Source organism: Dipodomys ordii, unplaced genomic scaffold (assembly GCF_000151885.1).
Source record: "Dipodomys ordii isolate 6190 unplaced genomic scaffold, Dord_2.0 Scaffold132, whole genome shotgun sequence".
NCBI lineage: Eukaryota > Metazoa > Chordata > Mammalia > Rodentia > Heteromyidae > Dipodomys > Dipodomys ordii.
Genome location: NW_012267348.1, coordinates 360,204 through 385,310, shown reverse-complemented (window position 1 = coordinate 385,310; position 25,107 = coordinate 360,204). Strand labels below are relative to the sequence as shown.

General features: G+C 43.9%; 1 protein-coding gene across 1 annotated transcript in view; it reads left to right on the top strand.

Annotated features, from left to right (window-relative positions):
* Positions 1-25,107, top strand: part of Arhgef3 (Rho guanine nucleotide exchange factor (GEF) 3) — a 332,874-nt gene that overhangs the window by 51,204 nt on the left and 256,563 nt on the right. The window contains exon 2 of the mRNA XM_013030784.1: positions 10,315-10,381. Within this exon, the coding sequence (XP_012886238.1) occupies positions 10,315-10,381 (67 nt within the window). The remainder of the gene's footprint in view (positions 1-10,314; positions 10,382-25,107) is intronic.

Below are 25,107 nucleotides of genomic sequence, written 5' to 3'. Positions count from 1 at the left end.
GAGAGAGAGAGAGAGAGAGAGAGAGAGAGAGAGAGAGAGAGAGAGACTGGGTTTGAAATCAGGGCCTTGTGCTGCTAGACAGCTATTCTACCTCTGAGCCACACCTCTAGCCATTTTAGCTTCAGTTATATTTGAGATAGTGCCTCACTTCCTTTCCTGGGTGGGGTGCACGCCTGTACCATGATCCACCTATTTTAGGCTTTCTGTCTTGATCTGTATATACCACCACATACCTAGCATCTGTTTGAGATGGAGACTCTTGGACTTTTCCACCTCAGACATCTAGCACCTGTTGAGATAGAGACTTTCCCACTACAACTATCATGAAACTACGATTCTCACAGTCACAGCCTTCCAAGTGACCAGGATTATGGGCTAGGATGACACACACACACACACACACACACACACCAATGTACCCAGTTATGGTTTAAAAGGGAGTTCTGTGAACTTTTCTCCCAGGCTAGCTTCAACCCTGGATCTTCTTGGTCTTCATTTCCATGGTAGCTAGTATTACAGGTGTGAGCCACAGTGCTTGGCTTGAGAATCCTTGAAATCTTTGATTTCATTTTTCCCTAACCTGGTCTTGATAGATCCCATTATCCCCACCTTTAAAAATGTTCATTGTTCCTTTACTTCTTACCACCTCCCCTGCCGCCATCTGTGTCCAAATTCCTGCTATCCTTCACCTGACCATTGGGGGAACTTTCTCATCCCCTTCTTGACCAATGTTGCTCTTTAGAGCTGCTTTCTCTCTCTCTCACTCTCTCTCTCTCTGTCTCTCTCTGTCTCTCTCTCATTGAGAGCTATCCTTTTTTTTGCCCCTTCTCTGTGAACTCTTGTCTTTCCAGGCTCCCCAACTCACCCACATTGAATTTCGAAGACCTCACCAACACAGAATTTCAAAGATCTTACAATAGTCTTACCCTCAGGCTCCAGTACTTTCTGGGACAATTCTCTGCTTACTTTCCAGCCATATTGGCCTTGTTGCACCTTAGTTATGTAAAGCATTTCCTGCCTCAGGTCCTTTGCATATGCTTTTCTGCTCACCTAAGACATTTTTTCTCCTCTTTCCTGTTTGTACTTACTGGACATTTTCTTGGAGAAGCCCGCCCTGAGTCCTCCATATAGAAGAGCAGCTGACAGCCCTCCAACTCTGCCCACTCCCACATGCTATGTTGTTCTCCATAGAATTTATCAGCTCCTAAAGTAGGCTTTGAGAAAATGGGCCTATGTTTTGCTTTCGACTGTGTCCCTATTTCTAAAGGAAAACCTGGTTCACTCTGTGCAGACATTTAAAGCTAGCATTTGTTAGGCACTCTGTAAACTACATAGTAGGCAGAGTGCCTTATAGAAATTATTCATTTATTCCTCACCCTCACAGCCATTTTGAAGTTAGACACTAAGGATAGGGAAGTTGTATCAATGGCCTGAAGTCACTCAGGTCCTGGAGCCTGCAGAGCCTTTGCTCCAACCAGCAACCACCCACTGTCAGTCCTGTGTCCCTGTGGAAGCTCAGCTCTGTTCCAGTGGTGACCAGCAAGTGGTCACCGGTCATGGACCCCTTCAGCTGCTCTGTGAACTGGAAATGTGGAAACGAAGGGCCTTTATGTGCCTGTTAGGAGTGTTCAGATTTTTGGTTCCTGTGGGAGATGGTGGCAAGTCTCAGGTGCTTTCTCCTGGATAGACGAGAAGGGAAGGGAGCCACACTGGGCTTAGTAAGGCCTGGGGGGGCCTGGCCTGCCACCTCTCCCTTTTCCCTTGTGGCCAGTATGCCTCATACTGCTCCTCTGAGCAGGACTGAACTGGGGAGCCTGTGGCCTTTGGAGCCCTCTTTTGTTCAGAAAGTAACATGTGGAGCCAGGTGCTGGTGGTTCACGCCTGTCATCCTAGCTACTCAGGAGGCTGAGATCTGAGGATCGCGGTTCAAAGCCAGCCTGGGCAGGAAATTCTGTGAGACTCTTATCTCCAATAAACTGCCAGAAAACCGGAAGTGGCACTGTGGCTCAAGTGGTAGAGCGCTTGCCTTGAGCTGAAGAGCTGAAGGACAGTCCAGGCCCAGAGTTCAAGCCCTACAACTGACAAAACAGAAAAGAAAAAAGAAAGTAACAGGTGGAGCCCAGCTTGGCCTGAGGGAGGCCCTGGAAAAGAGAGGCAGGGGAGGTGAGTGCAAATCCCAGGACAGAGCCAGGGGACCTGGGCCTCCCTGTCCTGTGGCTCCATACTCGCTGCAGCTGTACAGAGGACTTGTGCTCTCTGTCTCCTCTCTTATGCATCTGAATATACTCACTGGAGTTCTTGCTTTCATGGTCTGTGACAGTTTTCTGAATGCTATTGAATTTAGGCTACTGAGGACAAGCACTGGGAATTAGCTATTAAGCTCCTCCAGCAAAGCCTCATGGTCCCGGACGTTCCTGAGCTTGTCTCCCCAAAGGGGACACTCATGCTTCATGTGCCAGGGGCCAGGAACTTCACATGTGTCACATGATCTAACCTCATACCCCTCCTTTGACAGGGGCCTGATACTGCTCCATTTTTCAGATGAAGGGACTAGCGACCAGAGAGGCTTAAGTCACCTGTCTTGCAACACACAGCTAGGGCTCAGCAGAGCCAGTTCTTTCTAGCATGTATGGTCTTAATCTCTGGGCAAAGTGCCCTTCCCAGGCACCTCGTGTGATGCATGGTAGCACGTTAGCTCTCTTTCTGGAAAACTGCACTCATTCACACAGAATTGTTCTAAAGGTGCAAACTTTACACTGCAAAGTGGCTCGTGAGGTGGGAGCAGAAGATGGAACATGGAGTGGAGGGTGTGGAGGAAGCTGGCAGGTACAGGGAAGCTGATCATGGCTGAGCCAGTCAAGCCAGTAAGTGGAGAAGTGGGGACCAGAAGGGCCACTTTCTCCCACTGGCTGATAAAACACCACTAAGGCATTCCTATTCATTTCTGGGCTGCATGAAATGCTCACTTTCTTGGGGATATAATTAGCAAGCTCCTTCTTCTGAGGTAGTTATTAGGGTGTGAATATTTTTCCCTTTGTGTGTGTGTGTGTGTGCGTGCATGTGTGTACATATATACATGAATGCTGGTACTGGAGCTTGAATTTAGGGCCTACCATTTGAGCCACACCTCTGGGTATGGCTTTCTTCTGGTTAACTGAAGATAAGAGTCTCATAGATTTGTCTGTCCAGGACGGCTTCAGACTGAAAATTCCTGATCTCAGCTTCCTGAGTAGCTATGTTTACAGGAATAATCCATGAGTGCCTACCTTAGGCTGTTTCTTTTTTTTTTTTTTAATTTTTTTTTTGGGTCCGGTCATGGGGTCTGAACTCTGGGCCTGGGTGCTGTTCCTCAGCTCTTCAGCTCAAGGCTAGTGCTCTACCACTTGAGCCACAGCGCCACTTCCGGCTTTTTTCTTTTTGCTTATTTGGTGCTGAGGAATCGAACCCAGGGCCTCATGCATGCAAGGCAAGCGCTCTAGCACTGAGCCACCTTCCCAGCCCCTCAAAATTTTTGTGATTAAGTGGTTACATAATTTCCCAAATTTCACAGTATTGTGGGATAGTGATGCTTAGTTAAAGTCACAAACACATTCTAACTTTCCTGGAGCAAATTGTCTATCATGGTCTATAACATTTATGAATTCTATGAGCTTTGCAATACAGTTATTTCTTCCACATTGGGTGATATGTACATTTCTTTGTTTTGCATAGCATCAGCTGTTCCCTCTTTCCCACTTGTTCCCTCCCTCCCATCACTTAGGCTTTTTCTTTTTGAGACAGTTTGAATAAGATTGTGTTTGTGTGTGTGTGTATGTGCACACGTGCATGTTTGTATACAATTTATACATTTATACAATGCTTATTTAAAGGTATAAAGTTGTTAATATTCTTTTTTAGTCTGTCATGGGGCTTGAACTTGGACCTGAACATTGTCCCTGAGCTCTTTTTGCTTAGGGCTAGTGCTCTACAATTTTGAGCCACAGTGCCACTTTGGTTTTCTGGTGGCTAGTTGGAAATACGAGTCTCATGGACTTTCCTGCCTGGGCTGGCTTTGAACCACAATCCTCACATCTCAGGCTCTGAGTAGGTAAGATTATAGGCATGAGCCACTAGTGCCTGGAAAGCTGTTAATGTTATAATTTCACGCTTTACTTTTTTTTTTTTTTGCAGGGGGTAGAGGTGGGCAATGAGGCTTAGACTTAGGATCTGGGTACTGTCTTTTAACTTTTTCTGCCATGCTATCACTTGAGCCACATGTCATTTTTTAATTTTTTACTTTTTGTGCCAGTTCTGGGGCTTGAACTCAGGGCCTTGGTGCTGTCCCTGAGCTTTTTTGCTCAAGGCTAGTCTCTATTACTTGAGCCACAGCTCCATTTCTGGCTTTTTATGATTAGTTGGAGAAAAGAGTCTCATAGACTTCCCTGCCTGGTTTGGCTTTGAACCACAATTCTTAAGTCTCAGCCTCCTGAGTAGCTAAGATTACAGGTGCAGAGCTTGGCTCCCTTTTAAAATTTAAATTTAAATTGCAGCTGTGGCTGTGGTGGTATGACCTTGCCTGGAATAGAATTCATCCGTGTTCCCTGACAATTGTGTTGCTTATCCTCACCAGAGTGTGTATTTTGCCTGACATTTTACTGCTCAGCTTTGGAGCATGCTTTTCCTTCAGCCTGGCTTGCTCTTCCTTGTTCTCATTACTTGGCTAGGCTCTTCTCTCTCAGTCAGGTAACATGGACCTCATTTCCTCTTGGAAATGAGGACTTCTAGTCCCTTAAACTTTGGTTGAATCCTTTGGCACTCATTAGCACTAAAAACAAACCTTATCTTGTTGTAGTGTGTGTGTGTGTGTGTGTGTGTGTGTGTGTGTGTGTGTGTGTGCATGCACACACGTGTGTGCGTGGCTTTTGTGAAGACACAAGAGCAGGAATCATGTCACTTTGTTGGCTGTTGTATGTCTACTGTCTGTCACCTTGTATGGAAGGTGCTCAGTCAGCATTGGTGACTAAATTAATGGTCAGTGAGCCGTGTGGCAGTGGCTCATGCCTGTAATTGTTCCTACTCTGGAGGTTGAGTACTGAGGATCATGGTTTGAAGGCAGCCCCATCAGAAAAGTATATGAGACTTTTTTTTGGTGCGTGTGGTCATGGGGCTTGAACTCAGGGTCTGGGTGCTGCCCTGAGTTCTCTCACTCAAGGCTACCACTCTATCACTTTGCGCCACAGCCCCACTTCCAGTTTTCTGGTGGTTAATTGGACATACAAGTCTCACAGAGTTTCCTACTTTGTCTGGCTTTGAACCACAATTCTCAGATCTCAACCTCCTGAGTAGCTAGGATTACAGGTGTGAGCTACCAGCCCCTGGTTTTTGTGAGACTTCTTATATCCAATTAATCACCAAAAAGCCAGAAGTTATCACACAAATGATAGAACATAGGCCTTGAGAGAAAAAGCAAAGGGACAAAGCCTAGGCCCTGAGTTCAAGTCCCAGGACCAGCAAGAGAAAGGAAGAAAGAAAGAAAGAGGGGCTGGGAAGGTGGCTCAGTGGTAGAGCGCTTGCCTTGCATGCCTGAGGCCCTGGGTTCCATTCCTCAGCACCATATAAGCAAAAAGAAAAAAGCCAGAAGTGGTGGCGCTGTGGCTCAAGTGGTAGAGCGCTAGCCTTGAGCTGAAGAGCTGAGGGACAGTGCCCAGACCCAGAGTTCAGGCCCCACGACTGGACCCCCCCAAAAAAAAAAGAAAGAAAGAAAGAAGGAAAGAAGGAGAAAGAAAGGAGAAAAGAAGGAAAGAAAGAAAGAGAGAAAAAAGGAAAGTGGAGAGAGAGAGAGAGAAAAAGAAAAGAAAGGAAATAAAGAAAGAGAGAGAAAGAAAGAAGGGAGGGAGGGGGAAGGAAAGAAGAGAGAGAGAAATTCATGGGTGAGGATCCATTCTCCAGAGCTCAGGGCTCTCTTCCTATGTTGAGTCTCAGCAGAACTTTTGCAAAGAGGTTCACCAAGCCTCTAAGCTACTGTAGCAGCCGAGCATTTCTCAGGTTCTCTGATTATTAGCCCTCCCCTCCATTGATGAGCAAATCTGGAGTCAGAGGTGCAGTGAGCAAATCTGGAGTCAGAGGTGCAGGAAATATGCCCTTGGGTGATGAGCTTATTGCTCTGCCACCTATCCCTTCATGATAGCTCCTCCCCCAGGTGGAGAAACATCTGATCCCACACTTGTCCTCGCAACATGCAAGGCCCAGCCAGAATAAAAACACCAGACATGGTACACATTTCTAAAGTATAGCTGTGTGATTTTTTTTTTCCTTCAGAAATGCTACCTCTCCTCTCATGGATAGGGAAAGTAAAAGAGAAACAATAAAAGACAAGTTTTGTTAGCAAGATATTCTGGTTTGGGAATTCAGATATTAAACTATTTAAAACAGATGCTGTCAATGGCTCTGGTCTTAAGAGAGAATACGGGAGGAAGGGAATGGAAGGGGAGGAGCGGGTCTCTTCCTGGTGGCATCCTGTCACATTTGTGGCCACAGTGTCCACAGCACATAGACGCCTGTGCTTCAGTCTGTAAGGTTTGGATGGAGAGTTCATTGGCTCTCCAACCAGAACCTCAGCCATGGCAACAGCCCTGTTCAAAGGCCCCACCATGTCTGGGTGAGGGGCAATATGGTTTCTGGGTAACTTTATTGCTTGACTTTTACTGACTGCAAAGAAGTTGCTTCTGAAACAGAAGGAATATACCTGGGTATATGGATCCTTCTCTTATTGGGCATGGTGGCATTTGTGACAGCATGTTGGCTGCTCCCGGGCTTCCAGATCATTCACATAGGCTGCAGCCTCTTACTTTCTATGGCTGACACCTTCCCTGGGCAGCCTTCTTCCTAACATTTGTTCATCCTTTTGGGGTTGAAGGATTTTCTACATCTGAGATGAGCTGTACCCTCTGGATTTTAGAGGCACCTACCAGCTGTGACCTTTAGCATGTGGCTTAACTTCTCTGAACCCTAATTTACTCCATCTGTAAGATGGAGTAATCATAATATTTCCCTGTGATAATATAACATCGATTATATAAAATTATATGAAACTGTAATACAAATTTATAGCATGGTTTATTTGAAAATGTGTGTTCTCACAGTAATGTTGTATATAACACCATTGTAATATTTGTACATTATACTTTAACATTATACATAGCAATCTGTCTTCTAAGGTTATATTATGAGGTTTTAGATTATGGAGGTATTATAATGTAGGCCCTGGCACAGCTGTAATAGAATCTCTTAATTATTGTGCTAATTAATGTTGGGTGTGAGCTTTTGTGGAACAAGAGTACTTTCAACTGAAAATGTGTTGGTGTATATTGTTGCTTTGGAAGCCATAAAGCTCCTTAAATAATAGTTAGGACCATAAAGCTGAGGTATAGAAGTATTGTGAAAAATCCAACATTTCTCTTTTTTAAGGCAGAAATTTCTTTTCAGAAGAACTGGGACTAACCTGTTCCTAACAGAGCAGGGTACGCAATCTAAACAGCCACCTTCATGTTCTCTGTTTGTGGCCAGGCATCTGAGCCTGGGTTCTGTTGCTCACTTGGGTGAGGAGAGGCGAGGTGGGAGGGACTGGTATGATATATACATGACACACAGCATGTGGCAGGAGCTAACCAGCTCTTCGGCATCATTGTGTCTCTGATTTGGATACTGTTCTTGGAGCCAGGCTTGGTGGTGGTGGTGGTGGGGCATAATGTGCAGGACAGAGCCTGAGTTGGAGTCCTCATCTCATTCTGACTCCACGCAGTGGAGTCCCCCTGTTTAGCACACAGGAAAGCCAAAGATCAAGGTATGAACCTTGAGCTGGGTGCCCACAGTGGCTCATACTTGTAATCTTAGCTACTCAGGAGCCTGAGATCTAAGGATCTCAGTTTGAAGCCTGCTCCAGCAGAAAAAGTCTATGAGGTTCTTATCTCTAACTAACCAGCAAAAAGCCAGAAGTGGAGGTGTGGCTCAAGTGGTAAGGTGCCAGCCTTGAGCAAAAAGCAGCAATACAAGTCTCTGAGTTCAAGCTCCAATATCAGCACAAAACAAAACAAGAAATGTTCAGGGTCACAGCTGATGAAACATGATGAGAAGTGAGGTTGAATGATTGAGAGTAGAACTTGGTTTCACTTGTGTGGTAATTCAGTCACTATCCCTAGGTCCAGTGTTGGGGGGCGGGGGAGAGGGAAGAGTTACTTTTGTTTGTTTTTCAGTGCTGGAGATAGGACCCAGAGCCTCTCCTATACTAGTGAGCCCTCTACCACTGAGCTGCATTCCCAGGGGCTTATCTCCTATCTAGACCAGGATAATAGTGGCAAGAGGCAGTGGGATTCCTGTGTAAAATATTAGCACCTGGATGACTTCACCCAAAAAAGAAATGTGCTCATTACCTGATTTATGAAAAACACCAACCCCTCTGTATATCACCTTAATAATAACAGCACCGCTTTTGTAGGTACTCAGTGCCTGTTAGCTGCTGTTATTCTAATCACCTTGTGATCTTATTTGTGTGTGTGTATGATTACTCAGGTCTGATGTGCTCTAACGCTTGGGTGCTGGTCTCTACGTCTGCTCAGGACAGAGGCAACTGTTTGGTACACCAGTGACTCAAACTTCAGGAAAAGTCCAAGCAGGACCTTTTCCAGGGCTGCTTCATATAAACATTGCTTCATAGAAACATCAGGAAAGCTGGTCCTCTTCTTGCAAAAAAAAGCAGCTCCTGCAAGACAGAAATCAGGTGCTTTGGAGTTTGGAACCTCCTGTGGTGACTGGCCTGAAGCCACCACACTACTTCTAAGATCCATCCATGCAAACCAAGAGGTGTTCTCCAGGAGGAGACGACAAGTAGCAACTTGTTAGGCAGGGCAACATGTTGTGTTGATCATCATTTAAAAAACTTTGGTCTGGGGCTGGGAAGGTGGCTCAGTGGTAGAGCGCTTGCCTTGCATGCATGAGGCCCTGGGTTCGATTCTTCAGCACCACATAAGCAGAAAAAGCCAGAAGTGGCACTGTGGCTCAAGTGGTAGAGCACTAACCTTGAGCTGAAGAGCTGAGGGACAGTGCCCAGGCCCAGAGTTCAGGCCCCACAACCGACAAAAAAACAAACAAACAAAAAACCTCAGTCTGAAGCTGAGTGTGGTGGTACATGCCTATGATTCCAGCTGCTCAGGAGGAAGAAGTAGAAGGATCAATGTTAGCGAAATGAGCTCCCTTTCCATAGCTTAGTCCACCCGTTCCCTTCTCCACAGCTTAGCATGCTCCCTCCCTAGGCAGCACTAGGCCCACGTAGCAAAGGCAGTAAATAATCAGCCTCCAGCCCCCTTTACCTTGGGATGGCACTTCTCTGGGGCAGCTACCACCATATAAGGCAGCAAGAGCCCCTTAGAGTGACCTTCAGGTCTGGGCAGCTGCAGGATCCCTTATCCACTATTTGGATAGCAGCCAGAAATCCTAGTCCACCATGATGAAGCCCCTGGTCCACATGTCCACAAAGATCTCCACCTCCTAGCCCCTTCTAGCCCCTCCTAAACCTCCTAGGTTATATAAATCACCCCAGACAATAGCCGGTGCTTCTTCTCATTCCTCCCTTGTGAGAAAGAGTCTTGCAGGCCCTCTTTCCTAGCAATAAACCTTTCTTTGTTCTCTGTACCTGGATGTCTGCGTGGTTCTCTGGCAAAGTCTAGTAATCTTTCATTGGTGCAGGCAAAAGTGTGAGATACTGTGTGGAAAACATACTTAAAGCAAAAAAGATCAGGGGGTGTCTCAAGTGGTAGAACATTTGTGTAGCAAGTGAGAGCCCCTAAATTCATTCTCCAGTAATCACACACACACACACACACACACACACACAACACACACACACACTCACGCACGTGCGCGCGCATGCGGCTCTGGAGGCCTTAGTGGCCATTTTGGGGCTCCCCAGAGTATATGCACCAAGGGGGAGGAGTTCCAAGCCGAGCTGAGGCTGTAAACATCACCTGATAGCCTCCATTTGGGAACTGCTAGCTGGAGAGAAATAAAGATACATTGGGAGTTGGTGACTTTTTGATTGCGTCCAAGTTGCAAATTGTAAGGTTCTGTTTTATGATCAGGGATGAAAGGCTGTTTTCTGGCTGGGGTTTTCCTTGCGGGATTTGTGAAAGAGTTTGGAATAAATGTGGCCCCAGGAAACTCCAGCCACCTAGTGTCCCTAGGCAATTTCTCTCAAGGCCACTTACTTTCTTGGTAACCAGGGATTTCTTCTGAGTATCTCATCAGCAAATAATGATCCCATGGACTTTTCTTTTCTTCCAGGCCTAAACGACAGAGACAAAACAACTTTCCCATGTTTCCCACTCCCAAAGCCTGGAATTTCAGAGGGGTAAGTGCCTGCCTTGGGTAGTTTTGCTTGCCAGCAAGTGTTAGCTTCCTGGAACCATCGGCCACCTGGAGTCGGGGGAGGTGAGGGAAGGGGGCTTTGCAAATAAAATTGTATCTCACCACTGGGGATCAGCACCCCTGCATGACCCAGAAAGTGTGCCTGAACACTGTGGGATCTTGTGAAGAAGGTAAGGGGTTGCTTTCCTTGGAGCCTGGAAAGAAAAAAGAAACAAACAGCGTGTGACATGTATGCCTTCCTGGGAAGCTTTGATTTCCAAGTCTGTGAGCTTTACATGGACTTTAAAAGGAATCATCAGATTCTCGCAGGCACAAAGCAGGAGTCCCTTTGGGGGCTGGGGTGTGGTGCAGAGCGTCGTCCTGACTTGAGGTGGTCTTCTGTGCTGTGTTCATGATGATAGTAACGGTTATGGTACATACATGGGAGTCCTACTGTGTGCTACATGGAGTTCTAATCCTGATTGAGGGAGAAAACCCTTCTGTCCATAGAGAATGCTTGGAGCTCTTTGACTGCCTTGTCCCCAGGGGCCCCCTACCATTCCCCCCCCCCCCCCCCCCCCCCCCCCCGCCACAAGCACTGTACTCCTACACATGCTGCTACTAGCCCACCCACTTCACCCACTGGATGACTTCCAGCATGGACACCTCTCTGGGTGGTTCTGAACACCTCACACTCCTAAATCTGCCTCAAGGCCCCTCCTTTGTTCTTGGTACTTTTTTTTATCATGAGGCTATGCACATTCTGAAGTTTAAGATTGGCAGTCACAAGCTGCAGATGTAAAATAGGCAGTTGTTACTGTCTCTTGCTCAGGATTGTGTCTCTGGATAGCTCAGTGCTTTGCATATACGTGTTTGATTAGTTTGTTGAATGAATGAATGCAGTGAATGAATATCTCATAGGTATGTGACACACAATTCACATGTTTTTGACTGGGTTTCATATCTGATTTTTCCATTCTATTCTGACTAGTTCTGTTCACGTCTTACCATTGTGTTTAGATCTCAGGCCTTTGCCTTATTTAAAAATTACCTCAGGAGAGGACATAGTGACCCATGTCTGAAATTCCAGTAACATGTAAGGCAGAAGTAGGAGGATTTCAATTTGAGTCCAGTTTGAGCAGATGCATAAGACTCTCTGAAAGACAAAACTAAAAATCAGAAGGGATGGAAACATGGCATGGCGGTAGAGTACCTGTCTGCAACCCCAGTGCCACCAACAGAAATAACAAACCTAGATCACATCACTATTTTAGTTATAGATTATTGTATATTTTTTCATTGAGTAACAAAAGAAAGGTCAGCTGGTGAAATAGATGTGCAGGTGTACTGATTCAGTGTCATGTATCCTACATTGTTCATGGTTTTATGGATGAGATTCCTAGTGTCTTCAGTTGGATGATCATGACCATTAGCTGAAAAAAGGTTGTCTGGTCAGAACAATTTGGGATATACTGAATATACCATATTAAATATATACATTACTGCATGACTTCTCAGAGCCTTTGCGGTGTCTCTGTGCATGGATATTCAGTAATTGATGGAGCTGGAGGCATCTTGGAGTCATTGAGCATGAAACCTTTTGCAGTGTGTACACACTGAGAAATTGTCTCCCCTGGTTTTTTTGTGGACCGTAGTTTTAGCATTCTCTTTATATGTTTTTCTCATCAGTGTTGTGCTCCTTTGGACCAACAGTGGTCATTAGCCAAGGGTGGTAGCCACACACTCCTAAGTTTTTCTTTCTTTCTTTTTCTTTTTTTTGTATTGTGAAAATACTGTACAGAGGGGTTACAATTACATGGGCAAGGTAATGAGTACATTTCTTATCAAGCATTGCAGCCTCCTTCTTACTCCTAAGTTTTTCAAGGAACTGTCCTGGTTTTAGCACTGGAAGTCTCACATCTTGGGAAACACTCTTTCTTATATCCTTGATACCCTTTCAGGTGTTTTCCTTTGCAAGATGTTTTCTAGCTGGTTCGGAGGCTCATGTCTATAATCCCAGCACTTGGGAGGCTCAGCCAGGAGGATTGCTGGTTTAAGGTCAGCCTGGGTGACATAGGGAGACTTTATCTCAAAAAGAGAAGAAAAAATAGGAAGAGGAGGGAGAGGGGAAGGAAGAAGAGATGGGAAAGGAGGGAGAAGAGGAGGAAAGGAGTGGAAGGGAAAGAAAAGAATAGGAAATTAAAGGGAAAAAGTTTTGTGGGTTTTGAATGTAGTGTTATTATTAAGTAGTTGTACAGAGGATTTATAATTCCAAAAGTCAGGTAATAAGTACAGTTCTTCTTGAACAAGGAAGGAGTAACATTGTCCAAGGTTTGTGGTTCCTTTAGTTCAATTCTGGTTTGTAAAATTAGTTGCTCAAGGGAAGGTGTATTTGGTCCTTACTAGCTTTAAGTGACTCTCAGTACACCTCATTCTTACCAAATTGATGACAATAACGATATTTAAAATTAGTAATTCACTAAAGAAGGTAAATCTACCCTCTGACTAATTATGAAGAAGGAGATATCTGTAGTCAGTGCATGTTGAATTCAGGTTCCTTATAGCTCTCAACTCTCCCAAAAAGTGCTGAGCATTTTTGTGTGCTTATAATCAATTCCAGCATTCAGGAGGTGGAGGCGGGAGGAGCTCAGGTCCAGCATGGGCTATATAGTGAGACCCTGTGTCAAAACAATGCAGGCTGTGGATGGATGCAGCAATTTGTGCTGGCCTAGGGTTTGATCCCCAGTGCTGCAAAAATATGAATAAGCTAATTTTGATATGTTCTCAAGTTGTTAGGATGGCTTGAGTGACTGAAGTCCTTTAGTGGTTAGACTAGCCACAGTGTTTATTTATCTTGGTGTCTTTTGCTTGCTTTGATTTCTTTTGCCTCTGGGGCTTCTCAAAGCTAAACAAACACATGGAAATACTCCAGAGGGAGAAGTTGGGGCCTGGCCAAGTTCATCCTTCTCCACCTTGGAGGAAGATTCCTCAGTATACTACACAGAGTAGAAGGGAACCCCTCCGAGTGGAAATACTATCACAGACTCGCTGTGTAATCATCCTGAAGGTAATTGAAATTGAGGAAGGGCCCAGAACACCAAATGAAGTGGTGGAGGCACTACCAGGTTGCTAGGCTTTCTGTAATGAAGCTTAACACTAGGGTCTGTGGGCCTGGGCAGGGCACACTGCTTTGGTCCTTCAGGGTCCTTAGAACACAGCGTTTCTCTAAACACTTCGTTTTCTTCTTTATTTAGAAAGAAAAGTTTTAGAATCTGTATACTAGCAAACTTGTTGTATTTATATACAAGCCACAGGAAATCATTATGTAAGTATTTGCAATCCCATTCTTCTTTAGCTTGTAAAGAAAAAAGGATCCAAGTAGACACCAGTGGCTCACATCTATAATACTAACTACTCAGGAGGTTGAGATCTGAGGATCATGGTTTGAGGCTAACCCAGGCATATACATATGTAAGATTACTAACTCCAATTAACCAGCAAAAAGCTGGAATTGGGGGCGTGGCTCAAGTGACAGAGCATCAGTCTTGAAGGGTGCCAGTGGCTCACGCCTATAACTTTAGCTACTCAGGAGGCTGAGATTTGAGGATCACAGTTCATACCAGCCTGGGCAGGAAAGTCTTTGAGACTTTTATCTCCAGTTAACCAGCAAAAAGTCAAAGTAGATGGGGCTGGGAAGGTGGCTCAGTGGTAGAGCGCTTGCCTTGCATGCATGAGGCCCTGGGCTCCATTCCTCAGCACCACATAAGCAAAAATAATAAAAGCTGGAAGTGGCGCTGTGGCTCAAGTGGTAGAGCTCTAGCCTTGAGCTGAAGAGCTGAGGGACAGTGCCCAGGCCCAGAGTTCAGGCCCCACGACCGGACCCCCCCAAAAAAAGTCAAAGTAGAGCTGTGGCACCAGTGGTAGAACACTAGCCTTGAGCACAAAAGCAAGGACAGTACCCAGGCCCTGAGTTCAAGTCTCCACACTGGCATTAAAAAAAAAAATAAAAGGTCCTGTTTATTCACACAGAGTGTTTTAGCTCTGTCCCAGGCCACAATTACTGGCCACAAGAAACGTTTAGCCCTTTGCTTGTAAGGAGATAAGGTGCTGGGTGTTTCATTTCCAATTTCTCAGCACCTCTCCAGTCCCTGGTAAGAGGTTGTTGCTCCTGCTGCTCCCCTCTCTCACCAGACCCAGGTCGGGGGTGGAGGGGGGTGGGGGGGGGAGTGGCTGCAAACATGTTCGTGGAGAGAGGCTAAAAGCATGGTTTGGGTGGAGATGGGTGTGGTGGGAACAAATGATAGGCTGGGCAGTGGGATCCTCGGGGGCTTCTGGCTTCCAGATGTCTCCTCTGTCAGATACACACTGCACATCCACATCTGGTCTCCATCTAGTTGGGGAAGTACTGAACTCAGAGTTTCCGCTCTTTCTCCTGGAAATATATTGTACAGCTTCTCCTGTTAGAAAAAGGAGGGAGCAAAGAAGAGAGGGAGAGAAATATATTATACAGTTTCTCCTGTTAGAGGAAGGTAAGAGAGAGTGAGAGAGACAGACAGACAGAGACAGAGAGACAGAGAGAGAGAGGGAGGGAGGGAGAGAGAGAGAAAGAGAACTAGGAAATTCCTAGCCAAGGCCTGCTGTATGCAGAACTGTTTTAGGACTGGAACTGAGTTTTTAATTGCTTGTTGACCACATTTCAGACATTTCTAGTGACTTGTTCCTTTTCCCTAGGCCATTGGAGAAGAATTTTGTAGAATGTAGGGGTTTATCGGGCATTCTGTTGCAGACTCAACTTTTTCACTTTTAAATGAGGAAACAAAGTCTAGGGTTATTAGGCAGACCTCTTATTGCTCAAACAGAGTTGATTACTCGTGTGACTGTGGTAAACTGAGACAGGAGCCTTCTGCCATAGCTGTATCCAGGGAGAATTCCTCTCTTCATTGTGTCACCATCAAGGGTTTAACTCATCTTTTCCTACTACAGGTAGACTCTTTTGGAGGGACATGTTGTCCACAGTCATTTAGTTCCAGAGCAAAGAGGGAAATTTTTACTTTAAGAGTATGCAGATAAAATCTCAGTGTAGGACTTGAGTTGCTCTGGTCTGGGCTGTGCAGCTATACTGGTCTAGTCACTGGAGACATGAGGACAGGGTTCTGTGATTGGATAGGCCTTGGCCATGTGCCCTCCCTCTGTGGCAGGAGCCAGGGTTTTGTGATTAGCAGTTCACCTACAGCCGCTTGAGGGGGTAAGAGGAGTGGATCGGAGCAGGGTTTGATGCTGTTCCCCACAGGGAGTCTGCCTGTGACCACTCCTGAGGGTGACTCAAAGTGGAGGGCGGAGGACTAGAACCCTGGCTTCTGTACCTTCACCACCTATTTAGAAGGAAGTTGGCAAAACTCCAGTGGCTCTGAATGACTTGAAGGTCAGAGTGTCAACACTGCTCTGAAATTCACAAAAGGATAGCAGTGAGAACTGTAGTCCTACCATCTCTACCCTGGAGAAGAAGCCAGCAAGCCTTCTTTTTTGGCCACTGCCACAGCTTTACATTTACTTCTGCTTCTTACACATCAGCTCTGAGCCAGGCTGTGGGATTCTTGACTTGGAGACAGTATTGTCATCCCTCCATTTTTGTGGGGCTTGGTTCCAGGATACCCCATGGATATCAAAGTCTCCTATGTAAAATGGCACTTATAGTATTGGTGTATAACTTAGGTATAACCTCCTGTGTGCTTTGAATCACGTATAGATTACTTACAATGCCTCATAATGAAATGCTTACAATGAAATGCTATGTAAATGCCACAGCGCCACTTCTGGCTTTTTTCTTTTTGCTTATGTGGTGCTGAGGAATCGAACCCAGGGCCTCAGGCATGCAAGGCTAGCGCTCTACCACTGAGCCACCTTCCCAGCCCACCCATGGATTTTGAAAGCTGTCTGTATTTATATCCATTTTATAGATTAGGAAAGGCCTGAGTGGTGGCACATACCTGTAGTATGTTAAAGTGAGGTGAGGTAGAAGTACAAGAAGTGGCAGAGTCAACATTTGAACTCAGTCACAGAAAAGAAAGTGAAGCTCAAACTACACTAGAGACCATCCTAGGAAGTAATGTGTGCATACAGTGCTCTGCAGAGCCTGGTAAGCTAAGTGAATGCTGCAAGGTTAGTTACCTGGGATTAACGTCATCACTGCTATTGCCATGTTCATAACGGCTCTTAACGGTTCATAACAGAAAGCAATGACAAATTGGTGGGATTCTTTTTCCCCCACAAATCAAAACTTTAAAAGTAAGCTGTGGCTGAGTAACAAATGACCACAAAATAGGCAGTTTAAACCAAGTCCATTGACTCATAGTTCAGAAGTTGAAAAGTTTAAGCTCAGCCTGGCTGGGACTTTTGGTTCAGCATCTCACAGGGCACACGTCAAGATATCAATTTGGCCTGGGGTCTTGGCTAGGCACAAGATCCTCTTCTAGACTCATTTCAGCTGCTGGAGGAATTCAAGGCCTTGTGGCTATGGGGAGATGGCCATGTCCTCTCCAGCCTTCAGCCGTGAGAGTCCCTCCATTTCTAGAGGCCATGCTGAAGTTCTTGCCACATGGCCCCTCCTCCTCAAAGCCAGCACGGGAGGATCTCCTGTACGTGTGACCCCTCTTATTTCAGGTCTCTCTGACTCCTGCAAAGGCCAAACTCGGATCAGGACATCAGATTGCATTAGGACACCAGTCTCTCTAAATGAGGTGATACGGTGCCCCCAGTCTCACGATCCCTAGCACTCCAGGGGAGGGTGTGCATGATTTGTGCACACTGCACAGGGATCTTAGGAATGTGTTAAAAGCCTACCTACCCCCACAGAGACTCTGTGAGGGGAGCAGCAGGCCCTGGGTCACACAGTGGGGAAATGGTAGAGTCTGGATTCAAACCTCATCTCACTTTATTCCCAAACCCATTTTGCTGAGTAATACCTCTCTTCCATGAGAAATACATACTTGCAAAATTCCTCCTATACTGTCCTCTAATACACAAAGGACTCTTGTTTAGAAGGCTATAACAAGGACTCTTGTTTAGAAGGGTATAATACAAATTTTCTGATAGAAAAGAGTTAACAGGTTGGAATAAACAGCACCAAAGAGAAAATACCTGTCACTAGTAAACAAAGTCAAATTGTTCATTCTAGGAATGTGTGTGTGTGTGTGTGTGTTACTGGGTTGAATTCAAGGCCTTGTGCTTGATAGGTTAAGCACTCTATGACCTAACCTGATCTGTACCCCTTTTTGTTCTATTTTTTCCCTCCCTCCGTCCCTCCCTCCCTCCCTCCCTTCCTTCCTTCCTTCCTTCTTTTGGGTTGAGACTGGGACTCAAACTTAGTACCTGGCAGTTTTGCTCATTGGCTAGCACTCTACCAATTTAGCTATGCTTCCAACCCCAAATACTTTTTTCCTTATTGTTATTTGTTTTTGTCAGTTGTGGGGCTTGAACTCAGGACATAGGTGCTATCCTTGAGCTCTTTTGCTCAAGGCTAGTATTCTACCACTTTGAGCCACAGCTTCACTTCCAGTTTTGGAGTGGTTGTTTGGAGATAAGAATCTCACACAGACTTTCCTGCCTGGGCTGACTTCAAACCATAATCCTCAGATCTCAACCTCTTGAGTAGCTAGGATTATAGGCATGAACCACCAGTACCCGGCTATGATTTTTTCCAAATATTTTTTTCTTTTCTGATCTATTATTCTGTTTGTCTTTTGAGAGGACTCTCAATTTTCACTTAGGTCCTTGGGCTTGCTAGGCAAGTACTGTACCAGTTGAGCCACACCTCTAGCCCTCTGTTTTATTTCTGAGATACAGCTTTGCAAACCTTGCCCAGGCTAGCCTCTATCTGTACATCCTATTATCTCCATATCCCAAATAGCTGGAATTGCAGGCATGCACAACTATGCCTATCTCAAAAATATGTAAAAATAACAAAATAATGAAAACAATAGGAATAATACTAAACTTTATTCGTTGAATTCTTTCAATGTGCTAGCTACCATTCCTATCATTTTGTAAGTCATCCCATCCCCCCCAGCAGACTTATGTAGTCCACTCTACTATTATCCCATTTCCAGATGGGAAAACTGAGGCCAGAAGCATCCCAGGAACCCATAGTAATTAAGTAGTGAGTTAATGCATGGTTTCTTACACCTTATCGGTGGTAATGAAAGCTGAGGTGATGAAAAGGTCTGTGCTTTGGGGGTGGGACATTAGCCTGGACACAGTTCAGAGCAGTAGGTATTCTATCTGCAGAGTGAGGACTGACTGCCTTCTCAAGTATGACACTTGGTCAGGAGGTGTATAAAGTAACCTAGGTAATGCTGTCCATGTCCTTAAGTGTGCAGAAAACCATGATCCTTCCCATGAGGGTTCCTCATATCAGAAATGAGGGTTTACCAAAGGTATGTACTCAACTGATACCCTTTTGGTATCAATTAGTCCTGAGGTTTGAACTCAGGGCCTGGGCACTATCTCTGAGCTTTTGTGTTCAAGGTTAGCACTCCACCACTTGAGTCACATCTCTACTTCATGTCTGTGGGTGTTTAATTGGAGATATGAGTCTCCTAGACTTTCCTGCCCGGGCTGACTTCAAACCTGGGTCCTCAGATCATAGCCTCATGACTAGCTAGGATTATAGGTGTGAGCCACTGATGCCTGGCAATAGATGCTATTTTGATGTGAACTGCCTCTTTCTATGGGAAAGCTGACCATGTGTTGTTTGTGTTTTGTCCGGTTGGTCTCATATTTCTCAAACAGTAGAGCAGCACTGACTGGTGTAGCTGCTGATGTGTGAAGGGAAGCTGTGTTCTGTTAGGCTGCTGACACCAAAAAATAGGCTGTGCACATTGAAGCTTGTCTTTAGATTCAAAGAAGTTCATTTTTGGGGGCTGGGAAGGTGGCTCAGTGGTAGAGCGTTTGCCTTGCATGCATGAGGCCCTGGGTTTGATTCCTCAGCACCACATAAGCAAAAAGAAAAAAGCTGGAAGTGGCGCTGTGGCTCACTATGCTTGAGCGCTATGCTTGAGCTGAAGAGCTGAGGGACAGCGCCCAGGCCCAGAGTTCAGGCCCCACTACTGGACCCCTCCCCCCAAAAAAGAAGTTCATTTTTCTGGCCATATTTGAGATCTGTGGAGTTAAGTGAGCTTGTATGCCAGGTGTGTGGACTTGTACATTGGAAACAGAATTTATAGATGCCTGTGTTTATTTTATGTAGTGATACTTTAGTCATTTTCTTTTTTAGTTCCAGCATTGTGAAGGGTAAAAGATACTTTTCTTTTATTTTGGTTTCCAGGGTTAATTTGGAAATCTTGGTTGTATGTGACAGAATTTCAAACTGACTTCAGCAAAGTGTTTCTTTGGTGTGGTGGTAATTTTAAAACTTTTTTTTTCCTTTTGGTGCTGGTTCTGGGGCTTGAACCCAGGACCTCATACCTTGACTTTTTTGCTCAAGGCAAGCACTCTACCACTTGAGCTATACCTCGACTGCCAGGGTTAATTGGTGATAATAGTCAAATCTCAGCCTCCTGAGTAACTAGGATTACAGGCATGAGCCAGCCACCCCTGGCTAGAAAGAATTTTTAAATACTCAGGAGTCTGGGAAATATTTCGCAGGATGCAATGGATCTCAGAAGCCCCTGAACCAGGTCCCAGAGCCCATGAAGAAGATTGCTGACCCTCCTCTGTTGTTTGCCACATTTGCTCTGGAGACTAGGTTCCTCCATTTTTCTATGCAGTGGAAATACAGAGAAATGTCCTTTCTCTCTCAGGGTCAGAATTATCGGGGAAAAGATTCTGAGTGGTTCAGCTTGGTTAGGTGGATACTCCTGGGCCAGTCAGCAGTGGTCAGAGAAGAGTACCAGCTGTACCCACATGGTAGCTCCTATGGTAACCATGGTAACACATGGGAAACAGTCTCTAGAGAAAGGAAGGTGGTACTAGGCAGATGCAAACAAAAGCCTACAAAATTATCTCCAAAAGTCTTCCCAGCTGGAATTGTATCTGAGGAAGATCAATGCCGGGAAAGGCAAATAAAGTCATCTACCATCCTTAGTTCATGTAATAAAGGTGTTTATTGTTCTAAAAAAAAGTCTTCCCAATTATATTTGGTTGGGGTATAAATAAACCCCTTTGTGAAACTAATATATGCAAATAAGAAATAGTAAAATAATGTCAGATCAGAAAAAAAATTTCCTATTGCTTCTTCTCTAGTAAAGGATTACAATTACAATTACAGATTCCTAAGGTCTGGACCTAATCACTCCCTTTTTTCTTTGGAGGAGAATCAGTCTCTTTAGTTTTGTTTTTTTTTGTCAGTCGTGGGGCCTGAACTCTGGGCCTGGGCACTGTCCCTCAGCTCTTCAGCCAGTCTCTTTTAGTTTATTGCTTTTATTCTCCAACCCTGACAGTTTGACCCAAGAGCAAGAATATCCTGTTTATCAAGAAAAACACATAAAACACAATAGTCTTGTGTATAAACAAAAATAGCAGGTGCTGGAAGACTGTGTTCTGAGATGGTTTAAGTCCATTTCTAGAATATTTGGAAAGCATTAGCGTTTAGTCAGAGATTTAAAATGGAAAGTGTCCTAAGAAGCAGACTAGTATTGCGCTGGAGTTTGTCACATATATTTCAAAAACTTATTTTTTGTTTAGATCAAATTTAGTCTTTAATATACAAACAACATGACAACAGGGACCTTGCTACCTCCAGAAACCTCTTATACTATTGAAGGTGTGGGAGAGCATGGGAATGTGAAGAACCAAGGAAGAAACCTATTTTTAGTAACTTTCTTTTAGAAGCTAAAATTTACCCTTCTATGCATGTCCTTCTTTCCTTCATGTTTGGCTTATTGTCTCTGGTTATTTCCTTTGTGTCAGAAGCTAAGAATGTGGACTGGTGACTTATTAGCCTTTCAAGGTCTGCCCATTCACAGTCAGTGTGGCCCATTGGATGGTTTAGACTCTCAATCACCAATGCTCCTTAAAAGCCTGAATCAGACTGTTCAGTAAATGAGTTGAGGTGCACAGTGAGAATCAAGTGGGGATGATAGGATAAGTTACTTCAGAAGAAGCAGGCAGGTGGAATGACCATGAACCTTGAATCCTGGGCTTTGGGATGTCCATTTATTCCATCTCTCTTTCTCAAGTAAGAAGCCTACAGGCAGAATTCTGGCACCCTGCATCAGTAACCCACATTTTTATCAAGGAGATTCAGAGACAGGTCTGTCTGTTCAGTAGCTGCTTTTTGTTTGTTACCTGAATAAGCCATTGACCACTATTTGTTTTATTTGTTTTTCTTGGGTAGAAGACATATGAACTAGAATGAATATCTCAATGGGCAGCCAAGTAAAACACCTATATGAAATACTCGTACATATTTTGTGCCTCTGTATATTTAATACCTCCTAGATCTAGTGCATATTGTTTGATATTTAGTGGCCTTTACATTAGGTATCTTTTGCTTATCTCTACTAACTACATATAGTATACACTTGTTGGATTTACTTAGTACTTATGTATACTTAACATTAACTTAAAATGTTTTCTATGACTAAGTAAATAAGTTGGGTGGTTTCCAAGTGTATAAAAATTTATTAATTGAGGTATGCAAAATTCAAGGGAGAACTCAACTAGTGTAATTCTTCAGAAAGACAAAGTCAAAGTTCAGCATAGTAAAACACCAGAAAGTGGGTACCTGAAAGGGGTACACAGAGAATGCAGTCAAGAATCCAATGTGGAAAAAGACAGGAAGATGGTGGAGGTGCAGCTGGGGATCAACTGAGCTTCCTCTAAGAAACCAGAGTTTTAGTGTCCCAGTGAAAAGTCCACATCTAGAGAGTCATACCAAGTGAGCTGTGATTGTACAGGGATTTTGGCCAGAGAGAAAAATACAGGCAGCCTGTTTAAGAAGACAGAGTTGAGCAAATGCCAGCAGACAGCTGGGACAAAGGCACCAGAGTCAGAGTGTGCATACTTTTCACTCACTTCCACCACAAACTAGATGAGTAGGAGTGGAAATCCATATCCTACTGGCCACAGATGCACACAGATCAAGGATGGTCTGAAACACCAAGGGAAAGTGTGAGTATCCCACAAATGACATCTTCATTCCCTGTCCCAGAACAGCTGCTGGAAGGTAGCCCTACCCTCTCTCCCACCTGAGAAAAGTGCCATCTTTGATACTGGGATAAAGCCTGTCAGAGCAGCTAACAGATGATTCAGGCTGGAGAAGTGGTGACTGTGGCACCATTTTTCAACAGGGCAAAGGACTCTGACCACTGAGAGACACTATGCCCAGGGAAAGGCAACCCTGCCCAGAGAGAGGAAGCTCCTCCTAGGGAGGGACAGCCTTCCTTGGGGCAAACAGAGCTCCTCTGCAGCAAACAAAGATAAGGGGTACAAAAACTCAAAGCTTGTAAGGCAGAACATTTTTCTGCCCGCTCAAACAAACTGATTTGAGAATCTAACTCAGCTGCAAGGAAAAGTGACCACTGCAAGGAAATCAAAGACTTCACCAGGAGACTGGATAGTGGACATCAGGGAGACACCAGGTCCCCCAAGCAAATTAAAGCCTCTGGTGATTACTAGGCTTCCTTCTTAATTGTGTATATACTTAATTCAGGTTATAATTTCAATTAATCAATTATCTATTTCACAATCTGAGTATTTTTAATTTTAGAATTATTTATAAATATTTTTAATTATTTTTTTTCAGAATTTAGGTCCTAGTTGTCTTCCTCCTGTTCCTTCCCTTTTCTATATTCCTCTATTCTTATTTGCCTCTCTGTTTTTCATTATGTATCTTACTCTTTCTTTCTTATGTATCTTTTTTATGTATCTTACTCTTACCTGTTTTTCTTTATTTCTGGTCCCTTTCTCCTTATTTTCTTTAGTCCATTGATCCCTATTTGTTTCCACTTTGACTGTGTTTAAGTGGCATATTGTGTAATCCCTTTGGTACAGATTACTTTATTGAAATCACAACAGATTTGTTCACTCACCACAACTATATAAAATCCCCACTCCTGAACCACAATATTCCTCCCCAAAGGAAAAAAAAAGTAGAGGTACATAGGGGAATACTTATCTATGATTTTGAACCTCTGAAATCTGTGCAACTACAGGGCTCTGGGTTGGTTCTTGTCTTAAAATTGTGTTCTGTTGTGATATTACAGTTACTTTTGTTTCCAAATGGGCAGAATAAACCATAGAAATGCAAGAAAAATGACAACTCAAGTCAATGGGAAGAAAATCAGAATCACTGCAGACCTCTTCACACAAACCCTCAATGTAAGAAGAGCATGGAATGGTATAATCCAAGCACTGAAGACCAACAATTGCCAACCCAAACTGGTTTACCCAGCAAAACTATCATTTACATTAGATGGTGAAACCAAAATCTTCCATGACAAACAAACATTAAAGGAATTTATGATCACTAAACCAGCATTACAATGAATTCTAAAGGGATGATATGATCTGAAGGAAACAATAAAAATCAAAGAAACACATCAGACAAAAATCACTAGAAGATCAATTTAATAAACACAGTAAGAGGAAAAAAATAAAATACAAGAAATGTCAGGAAATGTGATAATCTATTATAACCCTAAATATTTGTTTTTTGATGGTTAATTTTTTAAATTTTTATTTATTTTTATTGTGAAAATACTGTACAGAGGGGTTACAATTACATGGGCAAGATAATGAGTACATTTCTTATCAAGCATTGTAGCCTCCTCCTTTGTTTCCCCTTCCCATCCCTTCCCATCCTCCCCCGTCCCCCTATAACCCTAAATATTAATGGACTCAGTTCTCCAATCAAAAGAAGAATAGCAGATTGGTTAAAAAATAAGATCCAAGCTGGACATTGGTAGCTCATGCCTGTAATCCTAGCTACTCAGGAGGCTGAGATCTGAGGATCATGGTTCAAAGCCAGCTGGGGCAGTAAAGTCCATGAGACTCTTATCTCCAATTAACCACCAGAAAACAGGAAGTGGCACTGTGACTCAAGTGGTAGAGCACTCGCCTTCAGCTGAAGAGCTGAGGGACAGCACCCTGGCCCAGAGTTCAAACCCAACAACCAAAAACAACAACAACAACAAAAGATCTATTGTTTGAATACTGTTTTGGATTATTTTTGAATTGGTTAAAGCTTTCACTAATTATGATATATGTCTTTTAATATATTACCTGTATGTCACATTTATTTATTTATTTAATAAATAAAGGATATTAATTCTGATCTTAGATAAAAGAATTCAGATATAGCCATTTGCATGAAAAAACATTCCTTTAGATATAAAGAACTGACAAGAATGTCATAAAGGCTGTCAAGCTAACTTAAAATAGAAAATAGCCCTATTGCAAAAAAAAGAAGCATAGTCCCAAGCATAGGGTCTTTCTTTCCTCCACCACTCCATGAGAGAGAGAGAGAGAGAGAGAAACAAAAAGGAACCTCAATCCCACTCAAAACAAACAGGTAATAGAGCAGTCAGTGAAAAACCTAGAGGATAGTTTTCAAATGCTCTAACAACAATACAGATAAATATGCTGGATGAAAAGATTGAAAGTCTGACTATGTGTTGAGTGTGACAAGGCTAACCAAAGATTAATAGAGTCCATGAGACTCTTATCTCCAATAAACCACTAGAAATGGCACTGTGGCTCAAGCGGTAGAGTGCTTGCCTTGAGCTGAATAGC